This window comes from Dromiciops gliroides, chromosome 6 (genome assembly GCF_019393635.1).
Source record: "Dromiciops gliroides isolate mDroGli1 chromosome 6, mDroGli1.pri, whole genome shotgun sequence".
Lineage (NCBI taxonomy): Eukaryota > Metazoa > Chordata > Mammalia > Microbiotheria > Microbiotheriidae > Dromiciops > Dromiciops gliroides.
Window position 1 is genome coordinate 11,838,299 of NC_057866.1, and position 21,022 is coordinate 11,859,320.

Consider the following 21,022-nt stretch of genomic DNA (forward strand, 5'->3'; position numbering starts at 1 on the left):
GAAAAGTCTTATGGAGTAGGGGAAGAGATGGGAGAGGAGCAGGGCAGTAAATGAATTTTACACTCATCAGAAAAGGCTCGAAGACCTTAAACTCATCAGAGCTGCCTCAAGGAGGGACTCACAGACATACCCAACTGGGTGGAGTAATCTGTTTAATCTGGGCAGTAAATGAGCCTAACACTCATCAGAATTGGCTCAAAGACCTCAATCTCATTGGAATTGGCTGAAGGAGGGAATAATGTACACACTCAATTGGGTGGAGTAATCTCTCTAACCCTGCAGGAAAATAGATGGGGAAGGGGATAAAGAGAGTGTGGCAGGGGCAGCTAGATGGCGCAGTGGATAGAGCACCGGCCCTGGAGTCAGGACCTGTACCTGAGTTCAAATCCAGCCTCAGACACTTAATACTTACTAGCTGTGTGACCCTAGGCAAGTCACTTAACCCCAATTGCCTCACTAAAAAAAAAAAAAAAAGAGAGAGAGAGAGAGAGTGGCAAAAGAAGGAAGGGAAGAGTGGGGGAGGGGACAGACAGAAGCAAATCCCTTTTGAAGAGTGATAGGATGAAAGAAGATAGGTAATAAAATAGATATCATGGGGAAGGGAATAGGATGGAAGGGAAACAGTTAACAATAGTAATCATGAAAAAGAGAAAAGGGGGAAAATTGTACAAAAAATATTTATAGCAACTCTTGGTGGAGGCTAAGAATTGAGAATCAAGGGAATGTCCATTAATTGAGGATTGTAGTGGAATGGTCTTGTGCTACATGAAATGACAAACAGGATGATCCCCGAAAAACCTGGAAAGACTAATGAACATCGATGTATAGTGAAGTGAGCAGAGCTGGGAGGACATTGTGCATAGTGACAGCAGTATTGTTCAATGAGCAATTGTGAATGACTTAACTACTCTCAGCAATGCAATGATCCAAGATAATCCCAAGGAACTAATGAGGAAGCTTACTATGCACCCCTATAGAAAGAACTGATAAAAAGAACACTTGTGGATTGTACATGTATAACCTGATTGTGATCTTGTAGAGGGGGGAGGAAAGGGAGGGAGGGAGAAAATGTTTTAAAAATTTTAAAAAGAAGAAATGTTTTGGGGGGCAGCTAGTTAGCACAGTGGATGAAGCACTGGCCCTGGAGTCAGGAGGACCTGAGTTCAAATCCAGCCTCAGACATTTACTATCTGGGCAAATCTTACCCTGGGCAAATCCATTAACCCTCATTACCCTGCAAAAAAGCAAAAAAAACCCCGTTTTCTTTCCTTGATTTTCAGGCTTTGCTCCAAAGCCTCTCCATTCCCTAATCATGTTAGTAAAAGAGAAAATAAATTAATATGGCAGGTCTAGCATCTTCTTGGCACCATTTCAAGGTTACAACAAATGTTTCCTTAATTTTTCTAATGTTTCATCTCTTCAGTCTTTATTAGAAAGATTAAATGTGTCTTTCATAAGCCCCATGAGCATTATAAATACAAATTTCTTTCTGGTTCATCCATCAGGAACATCAAAAGACTGTACTCTTCATGGGATCATCAAAGTCATTAGTGTAGAGGAAGAACCATTTGAAGAATCCTATAACAAACTTTTATACCTTGCTGAGTTAGAAGTCTCCTTGGAAGTAAGCGATGGATTCAAAGAAACTTAGAAATAAAACTATTCTATTTTGAACAATGTTGACAGTGGATCATGAAATTCATTTCATATAAATTTCACTGGGACTGGTTTCCTAAATGATCACTCATATTCCTGAAGTCATGAACAGTATTATAATCATGTAATAAAACTTTCTTAATCTTGCTTCACGGAAAGCTGTGTTACATTGGCTTAACATCTATTAATAGATCTGCTCAGGTACTAGCTCTTCCTCAGTTGACAGGAAGTCCTCCTGACAAGTAGATTGCACCTCAAGGCTCCAACCCTAGGACTAAAGTCAGTCTTGGGTTCTGACATTTAATGATTTTCAGAGTGGAAAATCAAGTCAAAGTTTCAGCCTTCATTCTCATACACAAGCAGAGAAATAAATGAGAGCCTGTGATAAGTAAACTATTTTCAGGGCTTCAGTGCTGCTGTTTGCAGGATCTGTCAACCAGCCAAAGTTTTCTTTTTTAAGTAATGGGCTTTCATCACTCATGGTATTGCCATTTCTCCATAGCCTTTTCTCCCAGCATCATAATCCTTTCAATCCTCATCTTGTATCTGGTTTCCAGTCTTCCCTGTCTGTGCTGTCTACCCACTTTGGTACCTGTACCCCATCTGTGCAGATGATTCCATTCTCCCAGTGAGTTCCATGAAAGTACTCCATGGGATTTGGGGCATCTGTTTGGAGGAGTATTCAAGACACCAAAATTCCAATGTTGTTGTCATCACTTTATTCACACTCATGATGATTTCCTATATATCACCATTCTTGCCAAAGAGTTCATAGACCTGTTCTTCAGCTGTGTATAAGGAAAGGTTCCCAACATGCAAGGTGTAGGATTTATTCAAGAACTTCTCTTGGTCTCCTCATCTTAGAAGTGAAGAATGAAGTACTGGCCCAGCTGCATGTAGGAGTTGCTGTCCAGCAGGCTCAGGAACTCTTGTGACACAAAGTGGGCAGGACATGCCGGGGTGCCAGGAGGCCTTCTAGGGACCCATAGTTAAGGGTATAAACTAGATCTTCTGACTCCAAGAATGCTCCCTTTCTGTATTTCAGTCTGTCAAAGATAGAGATAAGGACTGGACCTATGATTTCACTGGAATAGGAAATTCCCAGGAGATGAAAATCCCTTTCGCATGGTAATTTTGTCTTGGTGGATTGCCTAGAGTATTGAAAAGTATAGTGACTTGCCCAGGGTCACACAGACAATATTAGTTGGAGGTAGGACCACCTTTTGGTTAGAGGCAGAAATTCCTTTTAAATATATTTATATTTTATATTTTTATATGTACCTACATAAGTTTCTTGTGATGATTAAAAAGTTTAGAAACAGTTTCTGGTAATTTGATTATTTTATTAAAAGAGCCAGCACATTCTTAATAAAAGGATGGTCATTTGGCTATCTCTGTCAGACTAAAGACAATCATAGTGGCAGGGCTCACAGATGATATACCCTTGAAACAGTAGGTGGTCAATAGAGCAGAGAATTGACCCCTGCACAGAGAGATTATGTCTACTCAGTTCACCCCCAGCCTTGGGCTATCAATTCAAAGGATGTATCCCCTCTTCAATGGGTCCCCCACCCATCCAGTGACTTCCCCCCATGGAGGATTCTTCCACTATATAGACAGAAGGATCTGTCTCCACCCAAGCTTGAGAACACAATGAGTTTTCCCATCCTAGATTAAATTTGTTTGTCTGATCAAGATGAGGACAGGTAATTCAATCTCCTTCAGTTATGTCCTCCATGAAAAAGGGACTTTTTAAGAAAATGAATTTAGAACAAGGGGAGACTCTCTGAATCTCCCCAAGATAATGGTTATTAATCATCATTTCTTACAACCTGTTATGATTGATGATGATGTCTCATTGATGATAATTAGGATTGATTGATGAAGTTGAGGATTATCAATCAATCCTCATCTTCGTCCAATGATCAATCTATCCACCATCCACCAATCATCATCATCATCTTACATTATTCTTGCCTCTGCTTCAAAATTTTTTCACAGTTACTATTGCTAACTGCTTTCCTCCATTCAATCCCCTCCACATGATATTTACTCTATTTTCTAGCTTCTTTTACCCCTCCCTTCTTTCACCCATCCCTTCTTATCCCCTTCCCATCCTACCTTCCTGCAAGGTTAGATAGATTACTCCACCCAACTGAGTGTGTATGTTATTCTCTCCTTGAGCCAACTCTGATGAGAGTAAGGTCTTTGAACCTATTCTGATGAGTGTAAGGCTCATTCTTTGCCCCGATCCTCCCCCATGTCTTCCCCCACTCTATAAGCCCTTTGCTGCTTCTTTCATGTGAGATTTTACCCAATTCTATCTCTCCCCTTCCCCCTCCCCCAGTACGATCCTCTCCCCCCTCAATTTTACCCTAAAGATGTCATCATGGAGCAGCTAGGTGACACAGTGGATAAAGTACCTGCCCTGGACCCAGGAGGACCAGAGCCCAAATGTGGCCTCAGACACAAGACACTCATCAATTCCGTGACCCCAGCCATGACCACCTCACAAAAAATGAGCAAAAAAAAATGCTTTACAGATATCAATCTTCATAATCAATTCCCACCTGTGCCTTCTGTCTACATTTATTATTGTCATCTGCCCTAAAACCGAGAAAGTTCTTATGAGTTAGACAGATCATCTCTTCATGTAGAAATGTAAACAATTTAACCTTTTAACATCCCTCATGATTTCTTTTTCCTGTTTACCTTTTTATGCTTCTTTAGGGTCTTGTATTTGAAATTCAAATTTTCTTTTCAGTTCAGGTTGTTTTTTGTTTTTGTTTGTTTTGTTTTGGTTTTGGTTTTGCATGGGGAAATGAGGGTTAAGTGACTTGCCCAGGGTCACACAGCTAGTAAGTGTCAGGTGTCTGAGTGCACTCAGGTCCTCCTGAATCCAGGGCCAGTGCTTTATCCACTGGGCCACCTAGCTTCCCCCTTTTGTTCAGGTCTTTTCATCATGAATACCAGAAAGTCCTCTTTTTCATTGAAGTCCCATTTTTCCTCCTGAAAGATTATGATCAGTTTTGCTGGATAGGTGATTCTTGGTTGTAATCCCAGTTCCTTTGCCCTCTGGAATATCATATTCCATATCCTCTAGTCCTTTAATATAGAAGCTGCTAGATCTTGTGCTGACTGGGGCTCCACAGTACTTGAATTGATTCTTTCTGGTTGCTTTCAATTTTTATCCTTGACCTGGGAGCTCTGGAATTTGGCTATAATATTCCTGGAAGTTTTCCTTTTGGGATCTCTTTCTGGAGATGATCAGTGGATTCTTTCAATTTCTATTTTACCTTTTGCTTCTAAAATATCAGGGCAATTTTCCCTGACAATCTCTTGGAAGATGATGTCTAAGCTCTTTTTCTGATCATGGTTTTCAGGTAGTCCAGTGATTTTCAAATGATCTCTCCTGGATCTGTTTTCCAGATCAGCTCTTTTTCCAAGGAGATATTTTACATTGCCCTCTATTCTTTTATTCATTTGGATTTGCTTTATTGTGTCTTGATTTCTCATAAAGTCGCTATCTTCCATTTGTTCAATCCTACTTCTTAGGCAATTATTTTCTTTAGAGAGCTTTAACATTTGGCTTTTTTTCCTGTGGGGTGATGAGGGTTAAGGGACTTAGCCAGGATCACACAGCTAGTAAGTGTCAAGTGTCTGAGGTCAGATTTGAACTCAAGTCCTCCTGAATCCAGAGCTGGTGCTTTATCTACTGTGCCACCTAGCTGCCCCCTCCATTTGGCTTTTCAAGCTGTTGACTTTTTTCTCATGACTTTCCTACTTGACTCTCATTTTTCCTCTACCACTCTTATTTTATCTTCAAAGTCCTTTTTGAGTGCCTCTATGGCTTGTAACCAATTCATATTTTTCTTGGAAGCTTTGGATGTAGGATCCCTGATGTTTCTGTCCTCTTCAGAGGGTGTACCTTGAATTTCATTTTCACTAAAGAAACTTTCTATGAGTCACATCTTTCTCTGTCTGCTCATTTTGCAGACCTATTTTGCCCACCTATTTCTTGACTTTTAACTCCTCCTTAAAGTGGAGCACTGCTTCTGCGATGTACTGTTTCAAGCTTCAGGGCATCCAAGGTGGTATGATTTAAGGAGAGGCAGGTTCTTTACTTGACTGGCCTGTGCTCTGGTCTGTAAATAACACCAAGCCTACTTGCTATTCAACCAGGAAACAAAATTTTGTTTGGGGTGGTTGATAGCTCAGGCAAGTCCATGACCTCCCTAACCTGGGCTGCCACTCAAGATTTCTTCCTGGTTCTCAGCTGGGGAAGAACAACTGAATTCTGCCTCAGCTCCATCAGAGAACTCTGTAATTTCTCCCCGGCCAACCGCTCGACCCTCTCACCAAGCTGTGAGCTTAGTTCCAGAAGAAGCTGGTGCTGCAGCTGATTAAGAGGATCTGGGGATAAATTTCTCTGCTGCAGCCTGCCTGGGGCTGGATCTGTGTCAGTGCAACCATGAGATTGAGCTCTACTCCCACCTTGGTACAGCAGACCCCTCTTGCCAAACTTCTAAGCTTTCTTTGGCTGGAAAATCCATAATTTCTTATAGTACAATTGTATTCCATTACATTCATATGTAACAACATGTTTAGCCCATCCCCAATAGATGAACATCCCCAGTTTTCAATTCTTTGCTATCAGAAAAAGTTGCTATAATTTTGTCCATTTTTTTCTTCATTTTTCTTTTATCTCTTTGGAATGCAGACCTAGTAGTAGCATTGTTGGATCAAAGGTAGTTCAAAATTGCTCTCCAGAATGGTTCGATTAGTTGACTATTCCACCAACCATGAATTAGTGTCCCACTTTTCTCACATCCCCTACAAAATTTGTCATTTTATTTTTATGTCATATTAGCCAATCTAATAGATGGAGGTGATACTTCAGTGTTATTTTAATGTGCATTTCTCTAATCCATAATGATTTAGAGCATTTTCATATGACTATACATAGTTTTGTTTTCTTCATCTGAAAACTTACTGTTCATATCCTTTGCCCATTTATCATTTGGGGAATGACTTGTATTCTTATAAATTTGACCCAGTTCTTTACATATTTCTGAAAGGAGGCCTTTATCAGAGACAATTGCTATAAAAATTGTTTCCCAGCTTTCTGCTTTCCTTGTAATCTTGTTTGCATTGGTCTTGTTTGTGCAAAACCTTTTAAATTTTATATAATTATGCAGTGGATAAAGCACCAGCCTGGGATTCAGGAGAACCTGAGTTTAAATCTGACCTCAGACACTTGACACTTACTAGCTGTGTGACCCTGGGCAAGTCACTTAACCCTCATTGCCCCACAAAAAACACACACAACAAAAACAAAAACAAAAAAACAGTGGAAGGCAAAGATATACAGAGAGAAAAGAGAAAAATAGAGGAGGCACAGAATAATGGAAAGAAATGAGAATAACTTTAAAAAATAAATTGTATATAATTTAAACCATCTATTTTACATCCTGTAATGCTGTATTTCTATTGTTTGGTCATAAATTCTTCCCTTCTCCATGAATCTGACAGGTAAACTATTCCTTGCTCCTCTAATTTGTTTATGGTATTGCTCTTTATATTTAAATCATGTGCCCATTTTGACCTTATTTTGATATACAGTATAGGAGGTTCATCTATACCTAGTTTACACCACACATTTTTTTGTTGTTTTTGTCAAATGAGTTCTTATCCCAGAAAATGGGGTCTGTGGATTTATCAACCACTCAATTACTAGGGTATTTTACTTCTGTGTCTTGTGTATCTAATCTATTGCACTAATTCACCATTCTTTCTTAGTACCAGATAGTTTTGATGATTACCGCTTCATAATATGGTTTGTGATCTGGTATGGTTTCTTTGCATGTTTTTATTAATTCCTTTGGTATTCTTGACTTTTGTTCTTCCAGATGACTTTTGCTATAATTTTTCTAACTGTATAAAATAAATATTTGGTATTTTGATTATGATGGCACTGAATAAGTTGATTACTTTTTGTAGAATTATCATCTTTATTATATTGGCTCTGCTCCCCCATGAACAATTAATAATTCTCCAATTATTTAAATCTGATTTGATTTTTATTAAAATGTTTTATAATTATGTTCATGTACTTCCTGGGTTTGTTTTGGCAGGTATTCTCTCAATTATTTTATAATGTCTATTTTATTTTTTTTAATTTAATATTTTATTTTTCCTCCATTACATGTCAAAGCAATTTTAACATTATTTTTTTTTTAATTTTGACTTCTTAATTCTCTCTCTTTGCTCTCCTTCCCTTCCTTCCCCCTTTCATTGAGAAGTAATTTGACATAGGTTATACTTATTGTAAAGAATTAATTGTGGGGGCAGCTAGGTGGCGCAGTGGACAGAGCACCAGCCCTGGATTCAGGAGGACCTGAGTTCAAATCTGGCCTCAGACGCTTAACACTTACTAGCTGTGTGACCCTGGGCAAGTCACTTAACCCCAATTGCCTCACCAAATAAAAAAGAAAAAAGAATTGTTATTTGAGGTTTTTATGACCCCATCTTTTGGCCAGAATTTAAAAAAAACCAGCATGCTCACTGGCCTGGGGCTAAGATGCAGTACCTCTGCAAGCACACAGTACAGTGCTCCACCCACTGGTTGTAGTTGTTGCCATGGCACTGGCACCTCATGTCATCACCACTCTCCAACGCCTACATGGGCCTGGCAAAATTATAATGACTGGAAGCCCAGTGAGGACAGTCATGTGACTGTCAGAGCAGCCAGCCAATTGGCTTGGGGCTGTGTGTGGTCAACCTGGGGTCTGCTGGGAAGAAGGGAGGTTTTTTGCCATTCTAGCTTGAAGCTGGAAGGCAACAGGATGCTGCTATGTGTTCTCAGCTGATTCCTGGGCAGTGGTGTGATTCAAGTTGTATTATTTCCCTTTCCCCATTTTATTTCCTTTCCCTTAATCCTACTGATCCTGTTTGTGTGTGTGTGTGTGTGTGTGTGTGTTTAAGTTTGTTCTTGTTAAATAAATCCTGTTCTGTCTTGAGGGAGACTGTCAGTTTCCTTCCTTGCCCCAATATTGCAGCAAGCCACCTAGCTAACACTCCCCAATTAAAAATTGGTCCCTACAATGTGCAGTCATGCAAAACATATTTCCATGCAAATCATGCTGTGAAAGAAGACACAGTTGAAAAACACCAAAAAAATAAAGTAAAGAAAAAGTATGCTTTGATCTTCATTGAGACTTCTATGGTCATTTAAAAAGGCAGCATCTTTTACCATCTCTTCTTGCTGGGTTTTCTAGATTTGCTGATGATATAAGTGGGTTTATTTTTTATCCTTCTACTTTGCTAAAATTATTGTTTCAACTAATCTTTTAGCTGAATCTCTAATATTTTTTCTTTTTTTTGCATGGAGCAATAAGGGTTAAGTGATTTGCCCAGGGTCACACAGCTAGTGAGTGTCAAGTGTCTGAGGCCAGATTTGAACTCAGGTCCTCCTGAATCCAGGGCCAGTGCTTTATCCACTATGCCACCTAGCTGCCCAAATCTCTAGTATTTTCAAATTGTGTCATCATATTGTTTGCAAAAAGAGATAATTTTATGACTTCATTGCCCATTCTGATTCTTTCAACTTACTTTCTTCTTTTATCGTCATTGCTATCATTTCTGATACAATATTGAATGATATTGGTGATAATGAGTATCCTTATTTTACCCCTGATCTTATTGAGAAGGATTGTAGCTTATCTCCATTACAAATAATGCTTGTTGGTGGTTTTAGGCAGATGCTTCTTATCATTTTAAGTAAAAATCCACTTATACCTATGATTTCATGTGTTTTAAAAAAATAGAAATGAGTGTGGTTTTTTTTCAAAAGCCTTTCTGTATCTGTTTATGTAATTATAAGATTTTAATTGCTTTTTTATTGATGTAATCAATTATTTTAATAGTTTTCCATATGTTAAACCATCCGTGTATTTCTGGCTTGAATCCTACTTGGTCATAGTGTACAGGATAAAAATAATGAATATTTAATAACTTAATTTAATATTTAATATTTGGTCCTGATGGGGTTTGGGGTTTTTTTTATGAAGCTCATTTATGGCCTGTTCAATTTATTTATCTAAAATAGGTCTATTTAGATATTATATTTCCTCTTCTCTTACCTAATTTCTTTAACACTGATTTCTTCACATGATGCTATATGGAATATGGACTGCCACAGCATCTTAAGAATTGAAATTGTGAGTCCCCAGAGAGCTATGGAGAAATTCATGGTGGGTACAAAGCTGGTCCCAAAGGTGTCTCTAGGAAAGTTATACAGCTTACTTGAAGGGTAACCTGTGGGTAGCCTGCATCATGCATGGGTACCCACATCATGCCCAAGATGTTGCCAGAGAGGAAGTCCACCTGTGCTATTTATTGCCAGACTGCAAAGGATTCATGGGAAGTCATTTCGAAAGCCTCTCCTATGTAAATTATGGAAACTGTTACTTTCTCTTTAACAACAGAGAAGGTAATACATAGTAACAGTTATAATTGTCATCCTATGAGATATTTATCTCTATGGAATCAGGGAGAGCACAAGATATATGAGTTCAACTTGGATCTATGAAGACCTGTGAGAGAAACTATGGAGAAGACAGACATAAGCCAAGGAGAAACTACTTTCTTGTTGAACTGTTATTTTATAAAGAAGCTTTATAAAATTGGATGAGGAATGAGTCTAGAGAAAGACTATTAAGAGGAAGGACTTGAGAGAAATTGAAGAGATTGTTTTCCCATTGTAGTTGGAGAGAAGCTGGAGAAAGCAGAAAGATGGTGGAGAGGTTATTTTTTTTTTTGGTGGAATTCTTCTACCTTTATCTTCTATAAATCAATAAGCATTTATTGTATGCTTACTATGGGCTAAGTCCTGTGCTAATGCTGGATATACAAGGAAAACTTAAAAGAGTGTGCACTTTCAAGAAGCTAACATTCTATTGGGGAGACAACATATAAACACAAACATATAAATTTACATGTACACCTGCATGTGTGTATATGTGTACACATACACATGCATGTATGGATACACACATACATACACGTGCACACATGCATGTGTGTATATAGCTACATATTTATACGCATACACACATATAAAATACATATGCATCTGTTTCTACTCAGCTATGGTCTTTCCATAAGAAATGCTTGAAACTCTGCTATTAAAAATTCTTTTTTTCTCCAATAGGATGTTGTTGTTCAGTCACTTCTGACTCTTCAGGACCCCATTTGGGATTTTCTTGCCATTTCCTTCTCTACATTGTTTTATAGATAAGGAACTGAGGTAAACAGGGTGAAGTGACTTGCCCAAAGTCACATATCTTGTCAGTGTCTGCAGCCTGATTTGAACTCATAAAGATGAATCTTCCTGATTCCAGGCTGGGCATACTGTCCACTGTTCCATTTAGCTGCCCATAGAGCTAAAAGGGATCCTAAAGGTCACTTAATGTGACCCATTCACTTTACAGAGAAAGAAACTGGGATATGGGGAGGGTCTTTGTCCAAGGTTACTCATCTAATAAGGGGGAAGGGTAGCATTTGAACTCATGATTTCTGATGTCTAATTTAATGATTTTTCTTTCTTACCTCTTGTGTCTTAGCATATTCTTCTTAGTACTTTGGGAAAAGTCTGCTTGTGACCAATAAGTTTCATTTTATTTTCTTTACTTCTTATAACCTTGACATAGTTTGATCAAGGTATCTGGCTTCAAGTCTATCTCATTTATGCATGGGTTTTAACTCCTGCCTGGCCCCCAAGTCCATGATGGGAAATATTCTCATGCTCTTACTAAATCTGAAACTTCCTGAAGTGAGCTTTCCCATATATAGAAGTGTGGGATTCTTCACCCTCCATCAGTAGCCTCTCAGAGAAAGATCAAGAGCCCCAGGGGGCACTTACCAAGTGATCAGGAAGAAGGCAAATAAGGGAACAGACACTACCAGCTGGAGTTTGCGCCAGTCCTTGATGCCATAAGTCAGAAACCCAAGAAACAGATGCCCCAGGCTTATGGACATAGTTATCATGATAGCTACCAGGTGCCGGTGTTGGGTCATGCTCCATTCCATAACTGAAAGGAAACCCCAGCACAGGATGAATTTTAGACACAGGTGGGATCTCAAAGAACATATAAAAATGTTGAAGAAGCTCCACAGAGAATACTTACTCAGTGGCCCACCACCAAGTAGGACTCCTGATATCGAAAATCCAAGCAGGAAGCGACAACAACAGTAAACCTGGAATGATGGGGCAAAGGCAACCCCAGTGCCGGAGACAGCCAACGTGAAGAAGCTTGGAGACAGCGTGCGTTTTCGCCCAAACCTACATCGTGGGAAACCCAATGGCTGTGACTTCAGGGCAGAAGCATAATGTCATCTTTCTACCCAGCACCGCCCTGGGGTCCTTCTGGACTTCAGGCATGGTCATTCATCCTTTTCCCCTGTGCCTTCCTTTGCCAGGACTCAGGGCACAAATGGCAGCAGTGACTGGGCTCAGCTTAGCTTTCCATTTGACCAAATCCAGTTAAATAATACACAAGTGATTGTTTAGCTCCTACTAAGTGAAGGGTTCATAGGATCATTCATCTGGGCCTGCAAGGAGCCTTCCAGGCCATCTAATCCAACCTCCTCATTTGGGGGGGGGGGGAGGTTTTGGTAAGGCAATTGGAGTTAAGTGATTTGCCCAGGGTCACACAGCTAGTGAGTGTTAAGTGTCTGAGGCCGGATTTGAACTCAGGTCCTCCTGACTCCAGGGCCAGTGCTCTATCCACTGCACCACCTAGCTGCCCTCCAACCTCCTCATTTTACAGAAGAGGAAACTGAGGCCAGGGAGTTAAATGACTTCAAGGCCATGCAGGCAGTGTCAGATACAGTATCTAAACCCAGATCCTCTGACCCCAGGTGCAGGGCTCTTTCCTTCTTGACAATATCCTTGTTCTTGAAGGCCATGTGTAATAGCCACCAAGAATGGCCAGCTGATCCATCTCATAGGTGCAAGACACCCCAAGATAGGAAGCACCAAACAAAAAGCCCTGAGTGACAATTAACCTATTTATTATTCCTGTGACATGGCAGGGGGCTGGCTCTGGAGAGCTAGAAGTTGGAGGTAGGGTGGGGGTGGGGATGGGATGGGACCAAACATTTATTAAATACCTTCTACATCCAGATGTTGTGCTAAGAGCTTTACAAATATTATTTCACTTGATCCTCACAATAACACTGTGGGAGTAGGCACTATCATTATCCCTATTTTTCAATTGAGGAAAATGGGGGAGACAAATATTAAGTGACATGCCCAAAATCACACATCTACTAATATCTAAGGCAGGATTTGAACTCAGGTTCTCTTGACTCTAGGCCCAGCACTCTATCCACTGTAGTCACATAGTTGCCTCTACAGCATAATCTCATTCCACCTAATGGCTTCTATTTGTTCCAAACTGATTTTGAACTATTTCACATGCAGGTTGTACCTTTGATTGATTTGTGGTAAAAAAAATATGAAAGTTTTTTTAACAGTCGGTTAGGATAACTGAAAGACGCCAGTTTTTTTAAGGACCACCCTTTCGGGGAGGAGACCAACGGCATGAGCTACGCACGCCAGTCTGCCTGCTTCGCACATCAGACTGCCTGTTAGCACTCCACTTCTGGGGTGCAAGCTTAAAAGGCAAGGAGAGAAGGGAAGTGGGACTTTTTTCCTGCTCTGCTGGTCTCCTGACTGCACTGCAGAGGCTGATGCTGATGAGAGTTCGACTGGCCCGGTTCGCGGTTAGCAGCAGCACTCGCTTGACACAGTCTCTCTCTCCCCAAAGGTGGCCTTCGGTTTTGGTGAGTTTTATACGGAATATAGACTAAGCTTAGACTTAAGACAATTTGTATTGTGTTTCTACTTTCCTATCCTTCTAATCAACATCACCTTGTGACTACCATACAATAAAAGCTCTAACTAGAAAACCAGAAGCTTCTTCCATTTACTAGTCTGGGAGATAAATTAAGGGAAAGGTTAAAGAGGGGAGATTTATGATCTAATATCCAATTTTAAATCTCACAGATTGATTACTCAGGTGTTTTCACTTGATGAGGATATGAAGGTATTAGAACCGTGTTGGGGCATATCAGGGTGACCATTGAATTTTCCCTCCCCTTACAAATTTATATTAAAGAAGTGATGATGCCAACCAAACGAAAAATCACAGATGATATTATCACCTAGTGTCTAGTACACTACATTCCACACAGTAGGCACTTCATCAATGCTTATTTGCAAAGCAAAGTTCTTTGAATGATCCCAAGCTTTTCCCAGGGGCAAAAAAGAACCATCAATATAGTCTAATGGAAAGAATTTTGGAGTCAGACCTGGGTTCAAAATCTGGTTCTACTGTCCATTATCTGCTACCTTCTGTAGATCCAGGGGGATAAAATGAGGGGGTTGTACTGGATTCCCTTCAGGAGATCGATTCCTTCCCTCCCCCACTTATTTTTACCTCTCCTTATCTACTGACTGCTTCTTGTTACCTACATACAAGCCTTAACCCTCGGTATCATCCTCAAAAAGTCCTCCCTTGATCCCTCTACCCCTTATACTTGACAACCCGATCTCTCTTCCTTCCCTGAGAAGGCCAAATCTACAACCAATGGATTCTTCCATTTCCTTTCCTCTCACTCTTCTCTTAACTCGACAGTCTGGCTTCTGACTTTATCATTTCAATGAAACACTGCTCTGTCCAATGAAGCACTGCTCCCAGTGGTCTCTTCTCTTTGGCCAGTCCCATGGCCTTTTCTTCAGTCCTCCTTCTCCTTGACCTTTCTGCAGGCTTTGGCACTGTTGATCACTCTTCCTTGATACTCTTTCCTCTCCAGGTTTTAAAGATACTATCTTTCTGGTTCTCCTCCTACCTTTCTGACTGCTCCTCCCCAGTCTTCTTGCCTGGATCTTCATCTAGGTGACAGCTATTAACCATTGTACCCCTTTTCCCCCACGGCTGTGCCCTTTCCCTCTATACTATTGCACTTGGTGATCTCATCAGCTCCCATTAAGTATCATTTCTATGCAAATAATTCTCAGTTCCATTACCTAGGCCTACCCTCTCTCCTGACTTCTAGTATGCTATCTCAAACTGGGTGTATTATAGATGTCTGAAACTCAACATATTAAAAACTGAACTAATTATCATTAACCCCCCCGCCAAGCTTTCCCTCTTCCAAATTTCCTTATCATTGCTTTTTAGAAAAAAAACAAACTTGTTTTATTTAGCCTCTTTCTCACCCTCCTTTCTCACACCCTCCCCAATCCCTGAATTAAGATCACAAGAAAAATAAAACCCATTTTAAACATGTATAGTTAATTAAAGGGAATTTTCACATAAGTGATGTTGGAAAAAAATGGTCCATGTGAGTCCTTCACTCCTCCCTCAGGAGGTAGGTAGCATGTTTGATTACTAGTCCTCCAGAATCCTGGTTGGTCATTAGACTAAGGAAGTACTCCATCACAGTATTCTATCACATTTATATTCCTTAACTTGTTTATACCTTCCCAAATTTATGGACCCCCCTCCTAGATTCTCATTCTTTGACACCTCAAAAAGAGCTATAATTATTTTTGTACACAGTCCCTTAGTTTACCTTCTCTCTCATTCCTCCTCTCCTGTTAATCCAGAATGTTAACTGCCATCCCAATTCTTTCTTTCATTGCTCTCATTTCTTTTTCATTTTTTTCCCTCAAGTACTCTCATCTCATTTATAAAAATATTTTTACACCCTTTAAAAAATCTCTTGCTTTATCTCTTCCAGGAATTCTAATAGAGTTTTACTCTGAAGCTTTATTTACAGACGTTTTGGAATCTTTCTCTTCTCTGCGTTTGTGTCTTCAGTGTCCCTATCACCATAGAAGTTCATTATGATTTTGTTCTTTTTTTGTTTGCCCATTTTCCAGGCTACTTCCTGACTTCTGATCTGATGTTAGAGCTGGTTACTCTATACTTTCAAAGGAAAGGTCTAGGCTGGTCTTCTTATTGCTTTTCTAGGGTATTGAGTGTTGTGTTCTTCCTGGATCTGAGGGACAGCTAAGGATGGAAACCAGCAAGCTTTCAGTGCTTCCAAAGATAAATCAGGGCAAAGTCTGATTGCTGCCCACGTTTTCCCCTCAGTCTAAGTTTTGCATGTTCCTGACCTGAGTTTGGGTCTGAGCAAGGGTATGCTGCTGCTGGACTCTGTCCCTCAGAGCACCAGAACTCTAGGTTACCGTTTGGTCCAGGATTACTTCCTTGGGTATTCCTTTGAAGCCTAGACTGCATTCTGAAAGGGAGACCCTGCTTTGAGCTTGGAATCTGAGCTGCACCACTGCTGCTCAGAACACTCTTTCTCTGTACACCACCCAGAGTCTCTCTAAATTGGGAATGACAATTTCATCATTGCACCTAGACATTTCCAGGTCCCCTTCTTACTCTAATCTGGATTTGTGACTCAGGATTGGGTAGTAGATAACAAAGCTGCTGGTTGGTACCTGTCCCTGTTTCAGTGCTCCAACGTGGGTCTTGAGTAACCCCAGTGTGGGTCTAGGACCTCCTTTTGTACTGATGCATAGCATCTCCCTGGGTGCTGGAATGTTCCCTGTGCACTGAGCTCCTGCCTTGACCCTGTCTCCAGTGTCTACAATGTCTCTTATGTCTTCCTGTGCCAACCTGGACTGGACAAAGAACCCACTGTGAATTTTTCTGTATTTCTCCATGCTGTATTTGATGGATCTGTTTGGAGGAGTTTTAGAGAGGAGCTCAGCTGCATTGCCTCCTTTGATTCTACCATCATGTCTCTGCTCCTGCTAATTCTCCTCCATATGATTGTTGGAGGCATCACTATCCCCTCAATCACTCAGGCTTGCTACCTGGGGATCATTGTAGGCTTCCTCTTCAATCACCCTGCATATCTAATCTGTTACCAAGTCCTACCACTTCTCCTCTCTTGTATATATCCTTTTCTCCCCTAAAGCAGCTTCCACCTGAGTACAGACCCTCATCACCTCGCACTTGGACTATTAACAGACCTTTCTGGTTGGTCTCACTGGCTCACCCCCACCCCCCACTACAATCCATCCTTCAATCAACTGCCAAAGGGATCTCGATAGGTAGCGGGCAGTGCCTTCGTAAAGCACAGGTCTCATCCTGTCCCTCACTATTCAACAAACACCAGTGGTTTCCTATTCCTTTATTCTATTCTACTAGAAAATCATCAGTTTGGCTTTTAAAGCCCTTCATGATCTGGCATCTCCCCAACCTTTCTATGCTTCTCCCTCTTTCTTTGCCTCCATGGACTCTATGATCCAGAGACACTAACCTTCATTGTGTTCCTTATATAAGCAGTCTTGACTCTGCATTCTTCTCTTTTTTTTGGCAGGGCAATGAGGCTTAAGTGACTTGCCTAGGGTCACACAGCTAGTAAGTGTCAAGTGTCTGAGGACGGGTTTGAACTCAGGACCTCCTGAATCCTGGGTCAGTACTTTATCCACAGCACCACCTAGCTACCCCCTGCATGATTTTCATTGCTACTTCCTCCCTCCCTGGAATGCCTTCCCCACTCAGTTCCTCTGTCCATTTTCCCTGTCTTTTTTAAGTTTGTTAAGGGCTAAAATTCTAGCTACTCTGTCTAAAATATCTAATGAGTGGTCGCCAATAAATTATAAGCTTTAGCAAGAGTTAGACTTTTAAGCATTTATTAAGGAGAATAAGAATTTGGTAAATAGAGAGGAAAAGGCCTAGATTCCTATCTATTAAAGGGAGAGCACATTTCTAGCTCCGCTCTCCACCAGCGTCCCTAGGAAAAAGCCCCAGTCAGAGTGCCAGGTTCCAGTTTTTCCAGACCAGAATCCAGCTTCCTCCTGATGACATCTTACCACTTCAAGAAGACAAGAGAACTCAGAGACTCTATATGAACAGTTTTGTTTTGTTAGTTTTTACTATCTCCTTTCTGTTATTATATGCCATCTGTAACTTGTACTCTCTGCAGAGGCCCTCCCTTTGCAAGACCAATGTCAAAGCGTCAGTTCATGAGGACAAAAAATTGCCCCTCTGGACAAAACTTTCCTCTCTTCCTTTTCTATATTGTTATTAACATATTGTTAGTTAGCATTGGTTATTATATTCTGTTATTTTTGACTGTTTCATCAAGGAAATTTCCCGTTTCTTGAGGAAGCAAAGGGGGGAAATGTGGTAAAAAATGAAAGCTTTTAACTAACATTTAAGAGTTGGCTAAACAATAACTGAAGGACGCCAGTTTTTGAAGGACCACCCTTTCAGGGAGGAGACCGTGACAAACAGCTGTGCTCCTGCTGGTACTTGGGAGAGGGTGACCAAGCACTCTACTTCCGGGGTGCGAGCTTAAAAACAAGGAGAGAATGGAAGTGGTCTCTCTCTCTCTCTCTCTCTCTCACTCGCTCGCTCTGCATACACACGCTGACTCAGATTTGATGGCATGTTCTGGTGATCGGCCCTGGTCCTTGGTAGCAGCACGTGCTTGACACAGTTCTCAACCTCAGAGGTGGTTTTGGGATTCGGTGAGTTTTATAAGGAATATAGACTAAGCTTAGATCTAAGACTATTTATTTGTATTTCTACTTTCCTATTTCACTAATCAGCATCATCTTGTTTGTTGGCTAATTAATTCCCAAACAATAAAAGCTAAGTAATCCATCTCTAATTAAATCTCAGAGGCTTCTTTCTCTTACTGGTCTGGGAGACATATAAGGGAAAGGTTAAAGAGGAGTTTAATGCTCTTATATCCAATTTTAAATCTCACAGTTTCAACTAAAATTCCACCCTCAGTGAGAAGCTTTCCTAACTCCATGTTATGGCCTTCCTTCTGAGACTACCTTCAATTGATCATTTATGTTTCTTGAATGTCTCCCCAACAAAATGTGAATTCATTCAAGGCAGGGGCTGTTTTTCTAATTCTTTCTATCCCCCAGCTCTTAGCACAGTTCCTGGCACATAGTAAGTGTTTGCATGATTGTTGACTGACTGACATTTGCCCCATATTCAACTCTTCATGCATCTGCCTATCTTACTGGGTTCTTTCCCGGACTTAGACTGATCTCCACCCAGAGCTTCAAATCTAGCCCAGGTTCTTCTTTCTGTTTTTCTGGACTGTTGGCATAGTATAGAAAGAATGCTATACTTAAAAACAGAATCCTTGGTTTGAATTCTGCTTTTGACTCTAGGTGTGTGTCCTTGGACAACTCTCTTCCCTGGGCCTTGGTTTCCTTCTTTGTCAATGATTCGGCTGGACCAAATGATCTATTGTATTATCTTCCATCTATAAACTCTATGGCCTTTGGCTCCCTGAGTTTTGGAAACATCTGTGTCCAGGTGAAACTCACCTGTCTGAGAGATAGCCTCCTATGAGATATCCCATCAGAATTCCAGCAAGGAATAGTGACTGTGACAAGGACTTCAGTGTCCAGGAGTCACACACCAGGTCCCACTGAAAGAGAAGATGAGAGCATCAGATCTTAAAGTGTGCCAAGAGAATTTGGGGCTCAGGACTCTTGCTGTCATTGTGATAAAGAGAAACTGTGATGAGAAAGAAAGTCTAGCTCAGCCTTCCTGCCCCACTATGATAAGAAGGGGACACTGCCTCCATCACATAATGGTACATCGTGCAGTCAAGTTTGGGAAATCATTTTCAACCTCATTTTCACTCTGACCTTCCTGATGTAGATACCCTTAGCTTCTTGTGTATACATCCTCATCTTCCCCTCCTGCCTTCTGTAAAATTCCATTGTACCCACACTGCTTATGTATTTCATTTTTTTTTTAAGGTTGCTGAAGCTCTGAGCTCTCTGACTTGTTTTTCCCATACAGATGAGCCTGTGCTTTGAGCATAAAGAAAATCTGCACAATAACTCTCTTAGCATTGCTGATTTGATACATGGCAGCCATCCAATCAATGAATGGATCCCTCACCAATTTTACTTTATTTATTTTTTGATGAAGCAATTGGAGTTAAGTGACTTTCCCAGGGTCACACAGCTAGTAAGTGTCATGTGTCTGAGGCTGAATTTGAACTCAGGTCTTCCTGAATCCAGGGCTGGTGCCTTATCCACTGTGCCACCTAGCTGCCCCCCTCACCAATTTTTATCAGAAAGGGAGATGGGAGCTGGATGGTGGCAGAAGAGAAGAATCTCATTCTGCCATTCACCAAGGGAATCAAACACCCAATCAGTGTCACCTTTTAAAAAAGAAAACAAAATCTCCCTTTTGTGACAATGGGACAGAAGGAAGGACCTCTTACCTCAGTCACAATGGAAGAAGTGATGGTGCTTTGGTCATAGGTCCAGCCATCCACACATGGCTCCGTCTCCAGCTGGCTCAGGTTCTGTCCTGTGACATTTGGGGGCAAGAGCTGCCCCTGTGGCCAGAAGAATCGGCGACACTTCTCTAGTTTCCCATTGGAGTCCAGGGGGATGGAAAACGTTAGTAGGGAGCTAAAATTAAGGTTCCCACTGACATTGAGCAAAGCCGAGGTATTGTCAAGCAAGGGAGTCCAGCACCTGTGCTCAGGGACAAAGGCAGTGATGTTCTCTATCAGAAAATGGGTACCTAAAAATATTAGAGCAATAGCCAAAGAAAGAGCTTGAAGTATCTGGAATCTTCCCTTATGTCCTACTAAAGGTAGGAGATCCTCAAAGGCCATGGGGATTTGGATGCGAGCCCCAAGAAGGGAATTTCTGCAGAGAGCCACTGAGAGAAGAAGGCAGTTATGTGACTGCAGCAAGACACAGGATGTATTTTTAGAGCGATGAGAGAGAAGACCTCCCCTAGAACCTTCCTCCTCACTTTGCTGGCACAGTGAAGGCAGGCTGTGTTCTCTGGTCTGTGTGCAGTTGAGGATGTGAAAATTCAGGCCATTCATGAATAAATCCTGGCACAGGGTGAGTATCTAGCTGGAAGGATACATCAGCTCCTTCGGCACTTAAATACCTATTTTGTGGGCGCACCTATGTTGAGAAGATCCCTAGTAGAGCTCTGCCCTGCATATGAAGTCCAAGTTAATGGCAAGGGGGCCTTTAAAAAGAGGTGCAGGAATTTCCAGGAATGAGAAGTGCATCTACATCACTGAATGAGGAGGGCCAGTTTTCTAGGTTAAGTATGACAAAGATGAATTATTAAAATCCACTGGTTAAAAATCAACTTCATGGGGCACCCACTAGCTGCACACTAGGATGCCTCCTTCTCATGAGAAGAAAATAAAGCCTTTGTCACCTCGCTGCTGAGTTCCTGAGAATTATTGAGAAGAGGATGGATTTTTCCCTCACAATTGGAGGTCCCACCGAGATATAAGGAGCAGCCGGGCCCTC

The 21,022-nt window shown here is 41.0% G+C and overlaps 1 protein-coding gene across 1 annotated transcript in view; it reads right to left on the reverse strand.

The window, feature by feature from the left end:
- LOC122731798 (steroid transmembrane transporter SLC22A24-like) overlaps positions 1-20,358 on the reverse strand; it is a 37,844-nt gene extending 17,486 nt beyond the window's left edge. The window contains exons 1-4 of the mRNA XM_043972072.1: positions 19,957-20,358; positions 19,043-19,146; positions 11,844-11,998; positions 11,579-11,747 (exon numbers count right to left, since the gene is read on the reverse strand). Of these exons, the coding sequence (XP_043828007.1) occupies positions 11,579-11,747; positions 11,844-11,998; positions 19,043-19,146; positions 19,957-20,358 (830 nt within the window). The remainder of the gene's footprint in view (positions 1-11,578; positions 11,748-11,843; positions 11,999-19,042; positions 19,147-19,956) is intronic.
- Positions 20,359-21,022: the final 664 nt, after the last annotated feature.